The 20,484-nt window shown below is 44.9% G+C and overlaps 1 protein-coding gene across 3 annotated transcripts in view; it reads left to right on the top strand.

Moving 5' to 3' along the window:
* Positions 1-20,484, top strand: part of dhrs11a (dehydrogenase/reductase 11a) — a 29,521-nt gene that overhangs the window by 5,064 nt on the left and 3,973 nt on the right. For 2 of the 3 annotated variants that reach the window (XM_088616190.1, XM_088616189.1), the window contains 2 exons: positions 10,194-10,403; positions 18,113-18,207. In XM_088616190.1, the coding sequence (XP_088472316.1) occupies positions 10,194-10,403; positions 18,113-18,207 (305 nt within the window). Of the gene's footprint in view, positions 1-9,565; positions 9,588-10,193; positions 10,404-18,112; positions 18,208-20,484 lie in introns of those variants that run through there. The other variant, XM_088616191.1, reaches the window with a different exon arrangement.

Below are 20,484 nucleotides of genomic sequence, written 5' to 3'. Positions count from 1 at the left end.
GATGTTGCTCATTTGAAGGCTAAGCTCTATAGTCCAGATGTCACCAGCTGGGTTGCAGGCTGTGCCAGTCAGGGTTTGGGGGGGGTCACCCTCACTGAGGGTCATGTTGAGTTTGCTGGAGTTTTCCGGAGTGCCCCTTTGTGACTTTACCAGGTACCTATGAGCCCTGATGCAGTGTCACCTGTTAGACTGACATCGCTCCTTCGGTTGCTGTTAAACCTGTAATTCCAAATCCCAGCGTGGGACTGAGGATGAAAAGTAATGGAGTACTGAAAAAACAGAGCTGTATGAGATGTATTACAAAAAAAGTCATGGTCATGATCATACTCTTTTAAGTGTGTGTGGGGAGTGGACTGGAGCACCTGGGGTGAAGTACCTCACTGAGGGTGCCGAGGGCATCTTGGAGCAAATTCAGCCTAAATGAAGTCGATTTTTTCTCTCCCATTGTTTAGTTCGGTTTTCTGGGGGGTCACGTGTTTCTCTGATCACCCTGTTGGTGTGTGTGTCGGGGGGGGCAGTATTGTTGCCGCAGTTCTGTCTTGGACGTTAGATTGAGAACGTGTGGGTGGGATCAGAAGCCCCTCTGCCACTGTGAGCGCAGGAAATCAAACCCCTGAGCTGTGACAGCGACACTGTGCCGAGAGCAGGCCAAGCTGAGCAGAGAGCTCCTATTCGCTTGAGCCCCCTTTTAAAAAAATAAACGTCTAGAAATCTGTCAGCTTGCATTTCAGCTCCACTCGAAATGTCTGCTGCTTCACGAATCTCCCAGAAATGATGGTTTGGGCAGATTCAGTGGTATGAAAGGACATTGGGCCATTTTGTTTCCCCGTTTCTTGCGTAACTTGTCATTCTTCTGCCTGGTTACATTCTTTACTGAGGTAGTTAACGAGCCCAGCAGAATTAATGGCTGAAGAGAATCCTCTGGCTTCCAGCGAGGAGGTGGATGAGAGCCGTTAATTGTCCTTGCGCTATGCAGCACGGCAGTGCAAGTCTCAATTTGTTTCCCTGTGTCAGATTCTCTCGTTCACCTGTCAGCCGCCCCTGTGAGACCTGGGATAGGCTGCTGAGAGAGGCCCTGGCCCAGCATCAGGAGAGGGGACAGACAGGCATGCTTCATGAACAAGGCCAGGGGGGAGTCTCCTCTCCATCTGCCGGTCCCTGTGAGCTGCAGAATTGTTTCTTCCAGCCCAGCTTTGCCGTACTTAACCACACCAGTTATTTGCTTCCTTTGTCAGCGCAGCGTGACCCTTAGCTAATGATTGAAGACGCCTGTGAAATCCTGAAGGGATTCCAAGACCAGGGCTGGAGATCGCTGATGTAGATTAACCCTTTAAGGAGCCAAAAAGGGTTTTTGTTTGATATATAAAATAGGCCATTCTGACTCATCCTTGACCACAGTGGGCTACGATGGGTCTGGTGTCCTCTCCCAGGATTTAAAAAGTGACCTTTAAAAACCGGACACTCTGCTGTACCCATGAGCCCCTGCTGTTGTGTCCAATTTCCTCTGTGACTGGAGATAATGCTTTTGGACAGCAAGGACGCACACTGGCATGGCCTACTGTGCGGCCTGGCAGAACAGCATGCCGTGTTGTGATTTTGGAAGCCTGGGTGAGGGACAGGTGTGTGTCAGATTGCATTTGCTGTCCTTTTGCTTGAAGTCCTGTTTGCACTGCTATTGTGATGAAGGCAGCAGATACACAAAGGTGTCTTATAAATTAGTAGAACATTTCCTGGGGGGGGAGAAGTGAGGGTCAAATGAAACACAGTAAACTGTGCCCTCTTTTTCCATTGCGTGGTGGAGCTGGAAGTCTGTCAGTTTGCTCCCTGTCCCACTGTGCAGTGCATCATACCAGTCATGCACACCCTGTTGCCTGCTGAGCTTCAAATCCCCCAGAGCAGATTTGCTGAGCTCTGACTTCGCTGCACAATCGCCGGCCATGCATGAGTGGAATTCGCAGATACGCTGTTGTTCTCCGGATTGAGAAGCAAGCCCTCTCTATTAATCTCAGGAGGAATCTCCTTGAATATGTAGTACAGTATTTCCTGTAACATTTCTGGCCCAAGTCACTGACTGCATGGAATATTAACTCTGCCTCATTCTTATCACGAACAGGTCAGGCTCAGTTACTCTCTGGTGCCTGGACTCTATTTTCCCCATATCTTAAAATTCAGAGTTTAAAGTCTCATTAGTTTTCATGGCCATGCTGGCGGAGGCTGTGTTACCTTCTTAGAAAAGGCCCATAAAAGAAACGCCATAAATCACTGGAGAGCGTTTGTGAAACTGAAAGTTTGTTTGTATAAAGCGCCAGCAGGGGTATACTGGCTGAAAGCTTTTCCAACGACAGAGCCTTCCAGTGTTCTAAAGATACAAAAATGCGGAATTTCCTTTATGTACCTTAAGAATGTTACCAGTGGTACATTTTCCACACTCTTTGCAGTTTTCCCAGGATTTTACTGTGATCTTTACTGTGCATTTTCAATACCATGGTGCAAATTATGATCTGAAGTAGTGATGTGTAGAGTGTTTTCCTAGAGGGGAGCAGTGTCAAGAAAAGAGACTTGTCCTTCCCTCTTGACTGTTTCGCACACTGACTCACTAGTTTAAAGGTTAAGGCACTAAACAGCAAGGTGGAGGTTATCAATGCCATAAATGTATTTGCCTGCCATGTCATGGGAATGTTGGTCTCTCAATGAACCACACTATTATCAAGAAAACCCACAAGGTCTTGGAATATGGCCAGCTCTGATTTGATTCTCCCAGCTTTTACCTGTTTTGGCCTTGAGACGGTTGTACAGTGAACAGACTGGCTTTAAGGCTGGATTTATTGAGTTTGAGTTTTCCATTTAACAGTTTGAATTCTTCATATCAAATCTATCTGTACAGTGCCCTGCTTAACTTGTGTTAAGTGTGTATGTTCTTATGCATGTATGTCCAAGGAGTATTTATGTCCTTAGGCTCTAGGTTTAATTTATATTATTCACTTTTGACACGACCACACATGGTATCCTCCTGATCCTCCACTGTTAATACTGTTTGGAACACGTCCATCAATGCTGTACCTTCAAATACAATCGCATGACATGTGACAAGTGGAGCTGTGGGGCTCCTGTGCACTGCTGTTTCGTTAAGACACAGTTGTAGGAGAGCATTTAAATTGGGCTTTCCCATGTTTCTACCCTGGGTGGCACTGTGATTAGCCTGGCAGTGCTGGGACCCTGGGTACAGTTCCAGGCTTGGGGTACTATGTGCATGGAGTTTGTGTGGGTTTCCTCTGGGTGCTTTTTTAAAAGCATGCTGGTAGGTGGATTGGCGTCTGGGAAGAGAGTGTATGTGTCAATGTTGGTGTGCCCTGTGATAGACTGGCGTCCTGTCCAGGGTGTATCCTGCCTTGTACCCATTGCTTGCTGGGATAGGCTCTGGCTGCCCTGTGACCTTGAATTGGAAGAATTAGAAAAAAGGCTAGAAAAAATGGATGGATACCTCTCACATACTGTATTTTGGTGGTGGTGAGAAAGGACTCTAGGGTATAGGATATGAGAATAGAATATTGGTTGTATATTGATGGCTTGAGAAACCCTCTGCTTTGTATTGTTAGCATATCTTTAAAAATAGATCATGAGCAACCTTTCAGAAGTGTGTCGCTTAAAAATGTTTTTTTCACCATGCAGGTTTCTGCCTGTTGATAAGGCATCATGCTCAACACTGATAACACTGTTTCTCTTTTATCATTTTGTTTTGTTGGAGATGATTAGGGCATTATCTGGAGAGCTACACATAAACAGAAATTGCTTTTTTGACCTCACATATGTACACGATCATTCTTGGAGAAAGATCAGAGGCGTTTCTGGGCTGTACATAGCTCTTATTACAAAGTTCTATAGTGGTCAAATATTTTAAGGCAGCAGCATGGGTAGAGCTCTGAACTTCAAATTTTAAGAAGAAGAAAACTGCAGAAATGTGTACTTATTGCTGACTTGTCACATGTCAGGGCTCAAGAATCAGAGGTGTCAGGCCAACAGTGAGTCAGCGCAGTGCTGTGGTTCTGACCTAAGGGTGAAGGCCTGCCAGCTCTCGTTACAGGGCAGAGATATCCCCCCGGCCAACTCTCCAGGAGAGCTGAGTGACGGCTGGCTGTCGCTCTGTTCTGCCTTCTTTTTTGCAGTGTTTGCACTTGTTCCAGTGGGAGGCTTTACAGTTAACTGTTTGTGTACAAAACACTGCAGAGTCGAGGACACTGGACAGGGTTAAAGTGCCGTCACTGGGAACTCTCAGCTGGTGGTGTTTGGACAGGTTCTCTTGTGTTTTAATTTCAGCTGGGCCGTGCAAAATGGCAGGTCACGCCTGAAGATGAAAGCAGAGAAGCAGGTCAGGGTACTTTAGTTGTGATTGTTTCTATAAGCAGTGTGGCAGGAGAGCTGAGCACACAACCCATCGCACCTAGGAATGAGCCATGATGATGATGTTGGTTGTAGGTTGTTAACAGTTTTCAATCTACAGTCCAAAAGCTTAAAAGGAAACCAGCAGCACACACTCGTATACACTTTGGAGCTGTCTCCTGTCCACATTTCTCTCGGCTCCTGGAAGCAGTGTGCAGGCTGTGAGTGGACTCTGCCGGCTCAGGTGTTCAGATTGTCATGCGTGGCTCTGAAGGAGACTCTTCAGCCAATCCAAGGAGATTAGTCCTAAAGGTAACAAGCGCAGCTAGAGAACATTTAGAGTCCCTGTTCCACATGTCCCCAAGGTGCTCTGTTTCTTTTTAATTAGAAATGCATGTGACACACTACAGTTCGTCTTCATTCACACTTTTATAATACTCTGGAGTGGCTCTGACAAAAGAAACCCCTGCCTTCCATGTCTTGTGCACGGTGGAAGGCTGGATTCCCTGCTGTTGAATTTCACTCAGGCACAGCAAGAGGGACATTCTTGATTAGAAAAAGCACAAGGTAGTTTTGCAACCAAAGTAAGGTTTACCTCTCACCTAATAATAAACTGGTGCACTACACCGCAGTGCACAAGAGCAGTAAATGCACGGGCTTGTGTTAAAGGTCATGAAAGAGGCAGAATGGGAGTGGGCCTGAAGGGTTTGTAAACATCAGTGCATTCTGTGGCAAACTGTAGCAAACTTACAGTAAATGTCATTCTTTAAGTTATTTCAAACTAGAGGAGAGCATTGGCCCATCTGGGTAGTTAGGAGCTACCTAATCCAGGGGTCTCATCCAGCTGTTTCTTGAAAAAACAGCATGGCTGGGCAACTTGTTCCACCCTCCTACCTCCCTTTGAGTAAAGTGCCTCCGGTCTCATCCAGGTGTTTCTTGAAAGAAGCCACAAAGACACTCAGAGCCTGACCTCTGTCTCAGTGTGTCACTCTGATGTGGCAACATAAACAACTGCATATCTTTTCTGAGTAGCCATTTCAAGCTCTGTGTTTTTTCCATTTTGTATTTATAGTTTTGTGTTTTTTCCACCTGCGTGGAATACTGCGACCGTCATCTGCCAGGCGTTTGTCTGGTCTTGCATTTTATCTCAATGTTAATATAATTGAGCCCAGATGCAGAAAAGAAAATGTTGCTGAAAGGGAAATTTAAGGTCAGACAACTAGAATGTCTGGTACAGATTATTTTAAACCTGGGGAATCTCCTTTCAAGTAAAATGTTCTGAACCTCCACCAGCTGACACCTGATGACAGTTCAAAGTGTCTTATTAATTTATAGCCTATTACCGGCATCAAACATGATCATGTACTAATCAGAACTGAAGATCTACTGCAAGGTTTGTATACCTGGAATTATAATAAAGCAAAGCTAAGAGCTGTGTAGGAGTGTTGGTTACGCATGTTTTACCTTGAGTAGCAAGCAAAGCCTTCAGCACAGCTAAAGAATGAAGAATGTCCATCCAGATAATTTCTGAGCATTCGTGCCTTCTTTATTAAAGTTTAATCTCTATAAATATGTTTGCCCAAAAGTATTCTGTTCTTCAAACTTTCAGAGCAAATGGTTTTGCCATTTTTTTTTAGGTGGAAATTGTGTTTAGACTTCAAATAGTATCACATCTCACAGCAGTGTGGGCAACTTGAGCAGTTTCTAGCCTTATAATGGGAGGTGTTAATGAGATTTGAATAGATCTCTGTGAGGCTCGCTGTAAACTACAATATCTTCATTTAGTGTGAGAATGGGGCGTGTGTTCATTTTAGCATGACGCCTGATGAAGAGAAAGTACTTCTTCCTCCAGAAGAAAAGCTCTTTGACATTATTTAGTACAAGTCAAAAGTTAATCTAAAATTATTTCCGAAAACTTTACTTCCCAGACACGTGAGGCAGGCGGTTGTATAAGACCTGAACAATGCTGTTTAGCACTCAGAACACAGGAGGGTTTCAACACTAGGAAGGACTTGAACTTTTTTGTGCAAAACTTAAACGTCGTAGTACAAATGTTCTTAATTTTAGAAAAGATTCTGTTTTAATTCCATTTATTTGTGTTTTAACACATAGGGTTTACAAAAACCCTTTCCACTAGGAAGGAAAGGCATAATACAGTAGCAGACCAGGCTCATATGTGGACAGTTTTGCTCTAAACTCACACACTTCCCAGCTGCAGGAAACGGCTAGGAGAGAACTTGTGTTTTGCTAAACATCCTTCAATCAGTCTCTCATGAGCTCGATGCTGTGTAACAGATACATTAATACGGTGAAATTACGTTCATTATTCTGGGATCCATGGATTCTGAAATTGCACATTACTTTCTGCAGATCAGGGGTGTGCTTTGATATTGTGTGCTTGTTCCCTCCTGTGCAGCTTGCCCAGTAACTGCAGCGTAGTGCAGGCAATGCTATTGAAACGTCCCCTGTGAGAACACAGAAAGACAGCCCCTGATCTTAACTAGCACAGTTGGTGACAAAGGATTTGTCTCTTCAAAGCAACCGAGTGTTTCCGCAAATTCCCAGCTCCCAGCTGTACTCCTCTTTGGAGTAGATGGATAAATAAGCTCCTGTTCATTTCCTAGCCCACAAAAGGGAAGCATTGCATTAGCATTTGCCAGTCTGCAGGGGCACTCTGGCTGACACTGATGTCACCCCAGTTCTCTCACACACACACCCACTCTGCCAATCCTGGTTAAGTCCTCAGTCGTGACAGCCGTGGAGAGGCAGTTGAGCAGGAATCTGATTTAGCTTGCCTTCCCTGTTCTGCATTCCGAACATGTCAGGTGGCGGGAGTAATTGCACACAAGCTGTTAATGCAGCCTTAAAGACCTCGTTCGATTTTTGGCTCTGTACTTACTGGCTATGTACATTCTGGCATTTTGTGGACAGGACTGTTGACCCATCTCTAAAAACTCTTTAGGCTCGTTCTGATCTCCCTGCCTGTTCAAGCCCTACTCAACATGCCCTCATTGAAAAATCAGATTTCCTCTCATTACTAAGGATAAATTCCTGTCGAATCCCTGGCTTTGATTCCTGAGGTGTTATCTGCATGGAGTTTTCACGTTAGGTGTGAGTGTGTGCGTGTGTGTGTGTGCCCTGTGAGGGACTGGTGTCCAGTTCAGAGTGTACCCTGCCTTGCCCACTGCTTGCCGGGATAGGCTCAGGCTCTCCTGCAATGCTGTATTGGATGAAGCAGTTAGAAAATGGATGGATTAATTAAGAGGATATTTTGAGCCTTCTCTGTTAAATTTTCATAGCTGAATAGTTTAAAATTTCCACACTGTCACAATCTTTCAATACATCCTTTAATTAAGGACAGTTGTATATTTATTCACTTTAAGCTGTGACTGACTACTTTTAAATCCTCGATCTTTAATTCTGGTAATGTCTTCCAGGACATAATCTCTTTCCACTGCTCAGGGTTCGAACCAGCCCTCACTCCCAGGAGACAGTTACTGGTCTTTGCATTCTGCACGGTACAGCATTGTCTGTCTTTGACATCCAGAACAATCTGTTTTTTCTTATTCATCTTGGGGTACGTTTCTTTTAGCCTGCCAAGAGGCAGTGCTTTCTGTTTTTATGCTAATGTGAAAGCAGCAGGAGACAGCAAGAGTCCTTAATGACTTTCTTCGTGCTGCTGACAGCTGTGCTATTTTAAGCTGCTGCTGTGAGACTGTACATCCGAAAACTGCAGAAGGTACCCTCCTCATTCATTCCGGGCCACCGCGGGGTCAGACAGGGCTGTCGTCATGCCATCCCAAGTGTCTCAGTGCAGCTCAAGGGCCAGGAGGTTTTTTGCAGAGCCAGGCGGGAGCTGGCATGCCATCGTGCCCAGTGTCTGGCTGCCATACAAGCCAGACATCACATGACTGTGATCGCGCTGTGCCTGGAGCTGCTGTGTGTGGGAGCACCGCGCAGCACAGATGGGTCACTGGCTTTCTCGGGAATGCACAAGCTGCCTTAAAGACAGGCACACCGGCCTCTCGGACTCCTCTGTCCTCTCGCCTGCTCTGCTTTTACTGCCTCCTGTTGTGTGCGAAGTTAGGGATTTCCTGATAGAGCAAGAAAGACACAGGAGACAGACACACCCCTGCCAGGATGGTAGCTCTCCACATCTGTCAGCATCAGGCCTGACGGAATTGGGCCTCTTGCCCCCTGAGTAGATTGGGAAGTCTGTTTTATGTGAAAAAGCTGATCTTCACTGGTCTCTCTCCCTTCGTTTTCTCTGCTTGCCATGGGGAACTGGGTGTTCTTGGATTTTAAAGCCAGAACGTGCAATTAAAGTGAAAAGTTGTGCTTTTTGTAGAAGGGGGTGGGTGAGGTGAGAGCATGCTACAGAACAGTCATTCAGATGATGAGCAGACAGAAGTGGGAGTGACACTGCATCAGATGGAAGAAAGCCTTCAGGTTATCCCTGTATCAACATTCCAGGTCATGTAAAGGTATTCCCTTTCAACACGGTTCTGTGAGTATTGGTTTTGTCCCCCCCAAGAATCAAACGGCACTCCTGAATGTTTCTTTGATGGAATTTGGAGATGATGATTAAAGGAGACACACAAATTGTCAGCAGAATGTAATTTGAGTGACCTCATGACCTCTGTCTCCTGGATTAGAGCCACACTTAATTTAGCAAGTCTCCCGTTTTGCGTTCCTACCTCCTGCATGCTGATGTGTTCCTGAGTTTTGACATGACTTTTAAATAGTTTGCATCCACTATGTCCTTCATTGCAAATTATCTTTTGTAACACTGCAGTGCTTTGATCTTCCTAGTGTTTAAATTACATGGCCAGTGAGTCAGAGTAGGCAATCAGTATACAGCATTTTAATATTGTTTCTGAAAGGGGAGGCAGTTCAAAAAACAGCACTTAATAGCCAGCATGATCTGCAAGCTTCTGGAAGTGGATTCAGAATTGTGGACAGTAACAAAGCACAGCTTTCTCAGCTGTTTCACTAAGCTTTTCACATTTTTTCATAAAAGCTGATACATTTCTGAATAAAGTACTGTGGTGTGACTCTATTTGATTACTTGAGCTAGATGCGTAAAGTTTGGCATTTTCCTCCTTAAGAAATGAATCATATGGTTGATGTTGTGTTCTGCTCTCCCTTTAGGGTGAGTGGGGAGGGCACGATTTCAACCCCATTATACCTGTGGTGCTTCAGCCAGCCAGGTGAAAAAAAGATTAATAATGAAAAATAAACAACCATTTTGTCTGCCCTCAGAAATATATATATATAGCAGAATATTGTGCACAAGACAGCACTGAAGACATTAGATTTCTCGACAGCAAAACTGCCACTCAGTGAATTCCCCAATAATGCTCTTCTTAAAGTCCTTTATTTGTCTGTTTTAATTTTAAAAAGTGGATTCTCCAGTTATTAGTTCCTTATTACTGCTCAAACTGAGAATGGCTGATTGTTAAAACTTCCATCCTCGTACCTCATACCTTGATTCACATCTATTGGCCATTTTGGCCCATAAGAGTCCCTTAGTGCCTTTCAATAGAGCTTTGTGGTAGTTCCACAGTTGCCATATTCCAATGGTGCCTTGTGGCAGAGCCTTGCCATATTCCCACAGTGCCTTGCAGTAGTCCCATGGTGCACAGGACAAGCTCTCTGTGCCATCCGGGCCTGGAGTTTTGAAAGATTTGACTTTGTGCTGGAGATCCCCGCCTCCTGAACCCTGCCTTTCCTGCCGTTGGGATCCGTGGGTCAGGCTGGGGTGTTGGGGGCGTCCAGGGCCGCAGTAAAGCCTGGCCTGTTTTTTGTTTTTGCAGAAGCTTGCAGCAGAGTGCCAGAGCGCGGGCTACACCGGGACCCTCATCCCATACAAGTGCGACCTGTCCAACCAGGAGGAGATCCTGTCCATGTTCTCTGCCATCAGGACCCTGCACCAGGGCGTGGACGTCTGCATCAACAACGCCGGCCTCGCCCATGCCGAGCCCCTGCTCAGCGGCAAGACCGAAGGCTGGAGGAACATGCTGGACGTGGGTATTCCTTTCCGGGGCTCCTGGCGTTGAGTCCAACGAGGCGCAGGTCATGAGAAATGGACTGGAAACCACTCCAGTCCCTGACGAAGCAGAGCTGTTGTTTCAGATGCACTGGTTCCATCCTTCTGTCCATTTTCTAACCTCTTCTTCCGATTCAGGGTAGCGGCAGGGCAGGAGTCTATTCCAGCAAGCAGTGGGCACAAGGCAGGGCACGCCCTGGACAGGACTCCCGCCCATCGCAGGCCACACACAGACACACACACTCACGCCAGGGCCAGTTTTCCTGGAAGCCAGTTAACCTACAAGTATGTCTCTGGACTGTGGGAGGAAACCAGAGCATCTGGAGGACACCCATGTGAACACAAGGAGAACATGCAAACTCCACACAGACAGCACCCTAAGTCCGGAATTAAACCCAGAGCCCCAGAGCTGTGAGGCAGGAATTCTGACCACTGCATCTTAACTGGAAGTCTCTTCTTAAATAGTTGAGTGTTTGGTCAGTCAGTACCATGGCCCTAGCCTAGAGTCATCCGGATGGGGCTCCCACTGGTGGTGGTGGAGGGGAGTCCCCATTACCCGTAATGCACTTTGAGTGGAGTGTCCAGAAAAGTGCTGTTAAAGTGTAAGGATCTTAATATTATAGCCAACTCTCCTGAATGCAGTATTTTGTGCACATGCGTATGTTTATTTCTTGCTGCACAGTATAAGATAAGTCTGTCAAATCATCACCAGAAGTACACAAGGCTACTGTTAGAAAAAAATAGATAAGCCAACTACCCTTTGGCACACCAAATGTCCAGACCCATAGTTAAACAGTCCTTGCTGTCCTGGACGTTGGCCACTCTTGCTCTCTACAAGTGTTTCCTCCATGACTGCTGGCTGATAAAATCCAATAAGTCATGTGCTAGGAGGGGGTGGTACGTGTTAGTGCTCTTTTATGGCTGCAAACAGACATCGCTCCTAAGCGCTTCGGCGGCTGTATCAAACCCTACAGTGGGTTTTTGTTTGGAAGAAGCTGATCTGGGGGTCTTTCCACCTTGTTGCGTATTCATACATTAAGTTTTCGGTCCTTCCCAAGCCAGGTCTCATTTCACTCGCTCCCCTGCTGTGCTGTGCTCTCCGAACTGCCAGACTGGAGGAGCCGTCGTTGAACAGGAGCCCAGCTCCTGGCAATAGCTACTTCCAGACAGCAGGAGAGACACTTAAATGCTGCTCTTCGCTTTGCATATCTGCAGCGAGATAAAATGGGTACCGGAGAGTAAAGACGAACAGTTCTGCTGCACTCTGCAGACTCGTCTGCATCAACAGGTCCCCCCCTCCTAGGAGTTCCTTCATCAAGGAGTAAATCTCCCCTTCCTGCATAGCAGAATGAAGCAGTTTAGGTTTGGGGAGCTCACAGCTTCTGTGTGTGCAGGATTTTCGAACAAAACAAATATCAGCACAGAATGGGAACGAGCATGCCCCATGTAAAAGCTGAAACGGAGCAAACTGCTACTCAATGGGAGTCTGATTTCAGCAGCTGAAATCTATCGGGATTCAGAAATCAGTGGGAAAGGCTACAGTTCTACGTGGAGGTTGTCCGTATACGTGCAGTGCTGTTAAGAATTTTTTGAGAATACAATTGAATAGACGGTTGAAGAGTTAGGTTAGTGTGTTGGATTCTATCCCACCTGGCTGCTGTCTGAAGCATAGAGAGGGTGCTGTAGCGAAGTACAGAGACAAGAAGGTTATCTGGGATATTTCCGTGGCTTTTTTGCACTGATACTTGTTTTAGAGTGGTACCCAACTGTTGCCCAGGGAGTGCTTTTATTTTCCAGTTGGGAAATTAGGGTAGATCTTAGGATAAGAAAGAATGAGAACTTATCCCATCTTGCCATCATTATGGTGGCTCTAAGGAGATCAAGCTGAGAAGAGCTCATGGTTTAATTGATTATTTCAGGAGGAAGATTAGAAATCAAGGTTTTTCTAATAGTTAAGCTACCCTTTGCTCCATTATCCTAGAATCAGTGCTTTGTAGTCCTTTGTTAACAAATGCTTAGCAGCTGTAATCGCCAAAATATAAATTTGGAACTCTGCATGAAGCTTAATTACTGTCGTTTTGAGCTGCTGGACCCTGAATCTCGCGAATCCTCCCTGTGTGCTTAATTAGTGAGAAATATTCTACTGGCACTTCAGAATGTGCTAACTTCCGTCTCTGTTCACTCAGAGTACATTATTAGAGCACACTACTAGATGGAAAAGATCCAGAGATCCCTTACTTTAAAAAGGGAATGTTGTGTCTATAAAATTACATTTGTGGGTAATGTTATTTTGCTAAATGTGCTGAGCGGTGTGTCTAAAAAAATGCGATGGGGATCGGCCCATTTGTGTGAAAAACAAGGGGTGGGAAGAAAACGGAGTTGGGAAACCCCTGCATTCAAATTTCACCCCCAACACCCCCCCCCCCCCCCCCCCGTTTGCCCCTCTAGAGTAGGAGAGGCCATGTGGAACAAACAAACAGCCTCTCTGCTGGGGACAAACAGGCCCGGTTCAGCATAGAAGCCCACTTGTGGGGTTTAATATCTCAAGAAGAAGTTGTCGTCACACACGGGCCTGGGCCATTGAAGCTGCTGCAAGCACATCACTTCAGCTGTACATTTCTTCTGTCCTCCATCTGTTGCCATGGTTTCTGCAATGAATATGTACTGCAGTATTTTTAGCACGTCTAATCTGCACACTGACCTTGTTTTCCTCTTATACAGCAGTTTAGTTTTAACCTGTAGTCTGGAGCACATGAAGGCTTCACACCACCAGCAGCGTTCAGGGCCTTTGTTCTGTCAAATTTATTTTTGTTCTTATCTGTTTTATAGGAGCTAATGGCACCACAGAGTAAACAATACAAGCACTGCAAGATAGTTGTAGGAACCTGTCAAGTGTTTACTAATGCACATACTTTAGTTTCAGCCATTACTATTTATAGAAAAACCATTCTTTAAAAAGAAATTGCCCATTATTTTGTAGACGTCAGGAAAGGACATGGCAGCATTTCACAGGGTCAAAATTATCTTTGCATAAATAGAGCCCTTTCGTGTCCTGTAGTGCGACTGAAATGACTTGTGTAAGCTAGTCTCTCAGACCACTGCTCTAGCTTAATGCTTTAGCGCTGACCAGCTGATGTCAAGACCCTGATGATGTAATAGTAACATTCAGTTAACGTTAAGCTTGTTGGATACATTCTGTGCTCCCTGCCTTGTTTAATTATAGTAACACCATGTGACTTCCATTCAACAGTGTAGCTGGATGTTTCGAAATCATTGACAGATACAGTCTAAACTGCAGAATTGAGTAATGAGAGATAGGAAACGATGCCTCCCCTCCAGGAGGTAAAAACTGTTCCATTATCTTTAAAGCCATAGTCACCCCTGACCCTGACCCACCCCTCTTGTAAAAGGCACATTTTGCCCCTTTTGATTGGTCATGTTGTGCGAATACTGTTTGCCTGGAATCTCTCAGGATTTGGCCTAATGAGATTCTTTTTTTGAATGAATAAGCTCTTTCTTTTTAAAAGGGTTCATAACACAAACAGGGTAAAACCGAGCATGGCCACTCAGAATGCAGGTGCTTGGTATAGAGGAAAACAATCTTTGAATGTGGTTGTGTCCTCCTGAGACATCAATCAATGGTAGCTTGAGACTTTCAGTGTAGCTTAGTTGTGTTCGTGTCTGACTGCTGTAGTAACCACCAAGCTGTCAGTGTCAATTATCAGCCAGTGCCCAGAGTGGATTTGGACTGCAGTGGGTCTTTGAAACAGCAGCAGAAAAAAGTATTTTAAAGAACCGAGAAAAAACGGGCCAGGAAGCCCAGAGATCCTTATCATGTGCTGTTGGCAGACAAAAGACCCTGTTTAGTCTGCTCCTAGTGAAAAACCCTCTTTAGCTCTCGGTTCGGCAGCAGATGAAAAAGATCTCTCTTTTTTGTTCATTTCCACTTGCAATTACGGTTACTGTTTTGTTTTTCTATCAGCAAGCCCCACTGAAATAGTTCTGGTAAATTGCGGTGATTGTGAACCCCCAGCGGCTGGGATATTTATTTGTGACAGGGAGTGGAAAGTTACTATTCCTGCCTCAGCAGGAGTAACCCAGTGACAAATATGTATCCCTGAAGAGGATATAAGCTGAGGTGTTGTTTTTTACCTTATGGTGTTTCGCAGTTTATATAATTAAGATCTTGTCATTATGTATGACTGGATTCAGTTTCCAGCTGAGCTACAGGCTGCATTTAAAAGTTAAGTGGCTCCCATACAAGACTGTGCAGAAAACAGGCCAATGAGTTGATGAATCATGCTGTTTGCCTTTTAATGGATTGCTTTTCATGGATACTCATGTATTTGAACTTGGGTCAGATATACACCTGCCGCAATGAGGACAAGGCTGTGCGTCCAGTTTGAGCTTGTTCACGAAAAGGCACAGAACAGCTTTGGCCTTTGGTGTTCGTGGGGAGCACAAAGCACAGGATATAATCCCTGCAGGACCTGGAGTTGCTCTGGCTGCGTGAGAGGATCTTTACGAAGACAGGGGACAGTGTTGTTACTGTCCTCAGCTTTCTGATCGAGGCAGTTGTCCAAGTCCTTGTTTTTTTTTAAACATTAGAAAAGCAATTGACACTCAAGGGAATGTGGAGGGCCTGGCCCCAAACTCCAATGGGTCCTTGTCAAAGCCAGTGCAATCCCAAGTGTCCGGAGGTCAGAAACTCACACTTCCGAACCGGGGCTTGTGTACCCAGCTCCTGCAGGGCCAGGCGCGTCTCCGGCTTCTGTCGTGCCAGTTTGTTCATTGGCCTGTTTGTTTGGCAGACTGGTAAAAATGGGCTTTTCAGTTAGTTCATGGCTGAGAAAGTCATTGCAAGACCTCTATCCTGCTGAGGCAATGATAAGAACAGCTCGTGTGCAGTCACTGACATTGACATGAGTGGCACAGTGGCAGAGTAGTGAGCATTGCTGCCTCGCAGTGCTGGGACCCCGGGTTCAGTTGCTGGGGGGGGGCTGTCTGTGTGGAGTTTGTATGTTCTCCTTCTGTGTGCATAGGTTTTCTCTGAGTGCTCTGGTTTCCTCCCACAGTCCAAAGACATGCTTGTAAGTTATTTGCCTTCTGGGAAAATCTGTCCTGGCGTGAGTGTGTGCGTGTTTCTGCCCGTGTGTGCCCTATGAAGGACTGGCATCCCATCCAGGGTGTATCCTGCCTTGTGCCAGTTGCTTACTGGGATAGGCTCTGGCTCCCCCCTGACTCTGAATTGGATAAAGGGGTTAGAAAATGGGTGGATGAATAAGATATATTAAACCAGACCTGCAAAATGTGTGTGTGACTGTTTTAGACAGTCAAACCTAACACTGGTTTCTGTTCCTAAATCAGTTTTAGGTGACCTTTTCCCCTTCACCAGTATCTCAGTGTTGCCAGCGTCAACACAAACAATGTTGCCCAGAATCTAGCCTTTTGTTGACTTCTGTGCTGTTCTTGAGGGGAAGCTAATTGATATTGTGCAACCTTCTAGAGATTAACTCCATGATAGCGGGTATCTGTGAGTTTTCGACACAGTGGTAGCCAGCTACCAGCGGCTCTGTGCGTGTTGGCCAGGGAGAAAGGCTGGAGGGATGAGTTGGTGAAGAAACCCCATTTCGTAACTGATCAAAGATCTGTGAAACTCCACGAAGGCACATGATGCCCATGACGTTTCCTGCCTGGTATCTGCCAACAGCTTCACTCAATAGGGCCAAACTGCTGCTATCAGGACAAGAAAAGAAAGATAACCACAAAGCCTTGTCTTCATGATTTGCTTGCTGGGCTCCACCCCATTCTGTGTCTGTTATCTTTACAGCTGTTATATCTTATCTCTGGAACAACTGAGTTTTTAGTCAGTGTGTACAAGTACAACACAGCATCTGTACTCAGTGTCTGAATGTGGAACTCAAAAGGACCTTTATTTAGTGGTTGTATGTCTTTTTAATAGATAAGGACTGGCTTCCCTTGGGAGTTATCTAACCTTGCCGAAGAAAACTGTGAATTAATTACACAAAGAAGCTAAAAGACAGAACTATACTTGTTGACTTTATGGAATAATAATGGAGAGATCTGAAGAGTTTTGGGCACGAAATATAATATTGTAAAGGCTTAAAAAAGTGTCTCTGGAGTTCAATCCCAGCTCACACGCTCATATACAGTACCTGTAGTAGTTCAGTTACTCTGTAACAAACAACAGTCCTAGGAAGAATTTTTCTGTAATCCAGATTTTCCTCAGACATTAAATCTGGGCACGTATTGAACTTTTTTAGCAAAATCATTTTGGCTTTTACTAGTTTTTTTCGATAGGTCTATCATGGACCTGGTCTATTATGCTCCAGGATGGAAGCTTACAGATGTCCAGGTTCCTGTACTCTGTTTTGAATAGCATCTATTAAACAGTACGTGGACATACACCGTCACTATCATACTGTATGTACTGTTCTGCACTATAATATGTGTGGAAGCCACTATAAAAAACATATTTGCTGCTCACATTTTTTTCTTGGTGATGTTTTATATATACATTTCAAAACAGTGATGGGAGACTGTTTGGGCCTATTTTATCCAAAACATCAATAACAGGACAGGAAAGAGGAAGTTCAGATAGGGGCATTGACAGACAGTGCCGTCATTAACAGCCATAAAGAGAATCCATTGGTATGGTGTTACCCTAATCAACTCCTATTTTCTATCATTCCTGTTTGCTTTTTAGGAGGCATCCCGTGCTTGTTGAGGAGTTTTAATATACAGTATGAGCCACAGACTCCTTTTGTTGTCTGGGTTTTAGAAGTCAAGTGCCGACAGTGGGAAAAGGCAGCTATACCAACGCATGTGTGATGCAACGTGAATTTGAAAAGGGCATTTCCAGTCTCAAATGGCTCAGCAGGGGAACAAATTTAATGGGGCTACGAATTGTTAAAAACCAGCCCTAATCGCTGATAAGACACTGCCAAGCGCAAACCGCCCCACGCCAGAGGCAACAGTCTTCCTTTCAAGGGCTTAATACGACGATCCGCCTCATTCCCGCTGCCTACATGATACAAATTAGGAGAACAGTCAGTGAAAACTTTTTTTTGCATTGACAGTACTATAGCACTGCTTTCATCTAATGCTCTGATGGGGAACATTGGGATATCCTCAGCCTTTCTGTGGAGTAAAGGAAAGATGACTGTGAAAGACTATACACCTCAACTTCCCAATATGCCTGTGTGATGCGTCTGATCCTCTATGTGTGCAGCTATTTAAACATTTGATCCGCCCATTATTGTACTTATTTTTAACCCCCCCCGTCCCAGTGCCTTGTTTAAAGTTCTCCTCCCTGCCCTGAACTCCACACGGGAAGGGGGTGTCTGGTGGAGGACATGTGCCTTTGTCCAGTGTTGCCTTCAGGGCCTGCCTCATCAGCCTGTGCCTGGAGCGAGGAGGCTGAGTTCGGCTGATGTGTGAGCACACATACAGTACCTGTCTCCCGAGAAGCAGGGGGGCTCTGTTTTCCCTTTCGATGTGGTGCTTTTGACCAGGCTGGAAAATCCTGGACTCGAGCCAGCGTTTTCTCTCTCCTGTATTCTGCACGTGATTGTGTCAATTAATCTGGGGGGGCGGAGGAATGGTGCAGACTGTTTTTTTGTTTATTTTTTCTAGAGTGATTATATTTTTAAATATATCTTTTAGGTTAACGTCCTTGCCTTGTCCATCTGTGCCAGGGAAGCCTACCAATCCATGAAGGAAAGGAATGTGGACGATGGGCATATTATCAACATTAACAGGTAGGGACGCCCAGGCTGTAGGCTCATTTGCATGGCTTCCTGAGTGCCTCCAGTGCATGTGACATGTTTCTGTCCATCAAGGGGCTTGACAGCTCGTGCCAGATGTTTCTGCTGTGTCAAAGTGTGAGATGGGGGAGGGGGACATCTGCAATTTGAATTTAGAGATGGCAGCAAAAGAGTTTCATATTAACAAGACTCTGTCAGACACCCACGCCTGGCAGAACACAACCCACCAACCACCCTTCACTCTTTTTCCGCGGCCTCCCACATTCCAAATAGGTGCCTTTCAGTATCCCGCTGTCCATCTTTTATTGTCGATGTCTTGGAAATTCACATTTATTCTTCCTCCCTGTGCTGCAGTCACTGGCCTGAATAATCTGTCTGTGGTTGTGAGTGGCGCACTAATGAAATAAAAGCCGGTCAGAGTTCAGAACGCAATATCGTTCCATATACAAAGCTGAAGCCATGATTCATGAAAGTAATTTGGTCTTGATTTCCAGCACATTGAGTTTCCTTTCACCTGTCTGTTGAGGGGAGAGTGCAGATTTGTATTTGTGTGCGTTTGATGCGTTTGCAAGGTGGCAATGCTGATATCCCAGAATCCAGCAGTATCCTCTTAATCCAGATCCATGTACCACACAATGCTTTTGAAATAATGAATTGTAAGAATTGTGACGCGATAGAATGCTGATCAACCACACTAATTAGAGCTGTCATAAAACTCGATCCGTCCAGAGTACAAGGTCGTAAATGAGCTGCAGTGAAATGAAGCACATCTTGGTAAGGTTTAATGCGGGGGGTAAACATTCTGATTCATGAGCACTGTGTAGACATAGCATGATGTAGGAGTAATTGTACTGGTATTATTGGGCTCATTTTTTCTCTACTGACGCTTTTTAGTGTCCTATTGAGAACACTAACGTTTTGCAACAAAAATGTGACCAAAACAAACATTTGAATCTGGGGCTAATTAGAGTGGGAATCAGTTTTCTGCTGTACTTGCAGTGTCATAAAAGCAAATTCCAGCTCCCCAAATTGTAGTTACTCAGAATGCTCTTTTAATCTTTCTTACAGGGATCTATTGTCTTTCAGGCATTCATCCCTGTACTATAAACGCAGTTTTTAATCAAAGCACATTCTTGGAATGGAGCGATATAATTATGTGGGTCCATTAGACTTAATTTAGCTTTCCCTTCCAGAGTTTCTCTCCACGGTTTCCAGTATGAAAGGTTATAGCAAACCCTTGTTTCTGTCACAATTTCTCCAAGAGCGCAGTTTCTTCAGAATGTCACGGGATGAAATGGCAACCCTAGGCTCTCGTATTGGCTCTGCGGCTGAGGGTACTGGTTAAGTTAGGTGAGCTCTCCCACAGGCAAGATTACCCAGCAAAGTATTTACCTTCAGTCCATACTGGTGTCTTGTGGGTTTTGCAGACAGTTTCCCTTTATGTTCTTACACAATAATAGACAGTGGAATGGGTTGTTCTGTTCTGCGTATCATGAGATCTTTCTAAGTAAGTGATGCCCACAGTAATCAGATACGGCGTGCGGCTATTTCACCCTGTGCTGGAGCAAATCTGGCTTTATCAGATCTGAGTGACTATGTGTGTATGTGTATTTATCTCTCAATTAACTAATTTCAGGGTTATGTTATCTTTTACGAGCATGCAGTCACGAATTAAAATTCATTCTGAATATGTGTGTGTATATTTTTGCGGATATGTGCAAATTATGTGTGGATATGTATTACTTATGTACTATAATGCTTCTATAATCATCCATTTGTTTCTGTGAACCTAGCTCTGTGACCATACTTATTATGAAGCAAATGCTAATTGCACATATGATCGTCCGTGTTTTCACTGTACGTGCATCTGTAAAGCATGTCAAATGAAGCATCAGAGTTCATTTCACTAACATGTCTGTACTTTCTAGCCAGGCTGCATGTTTGGCATCATCTTGTTTCTAGGACCTTGACCTCTTGTCATTTCTTAAGCTAACCCTGAGTGCAGTGATGTGCATGGAAAATCTCGGCACTAATGATCAATAAGGACAAACAAAATGCCAGGCAACCCAGGGGACAGAGAGAGAGGAGGCGTGTTAAAAATTAAATCCGACAAAATGGAAACCGTTCCCGTCGTGGAGAGGACGATACGACAACCCCCCCACCCTGTCCCCACCCGCTCCCTGATTTTTTTCCCCACTTTAAAATTTCTGTTTTGTGATTGATTTTTGCCTTTCGTCAATCTACTTATCATCCCATAAGTCACGGATAATT

The sequence above is a fragment of the Lepisosteus platostomus genome, chromosome 22, assembly GCF_059453375.1.
Source record: "Lepisosteus platostomus isolate fLepPlt1 chromosome 22, fLepPlt1.hap1, whole genome shotgun sequence".
In the NCBI taxonomy this organism is placed as follows: Eukaryota; Metazoa; Chordata; class Actinopteri; order Semionotiformes; family Lepisosteidae; genus Lepisosteus; species Lepisosteus platostomus.
This window is presented reverse-complemented; position numbering and strand designations above follow the sequence as displayed.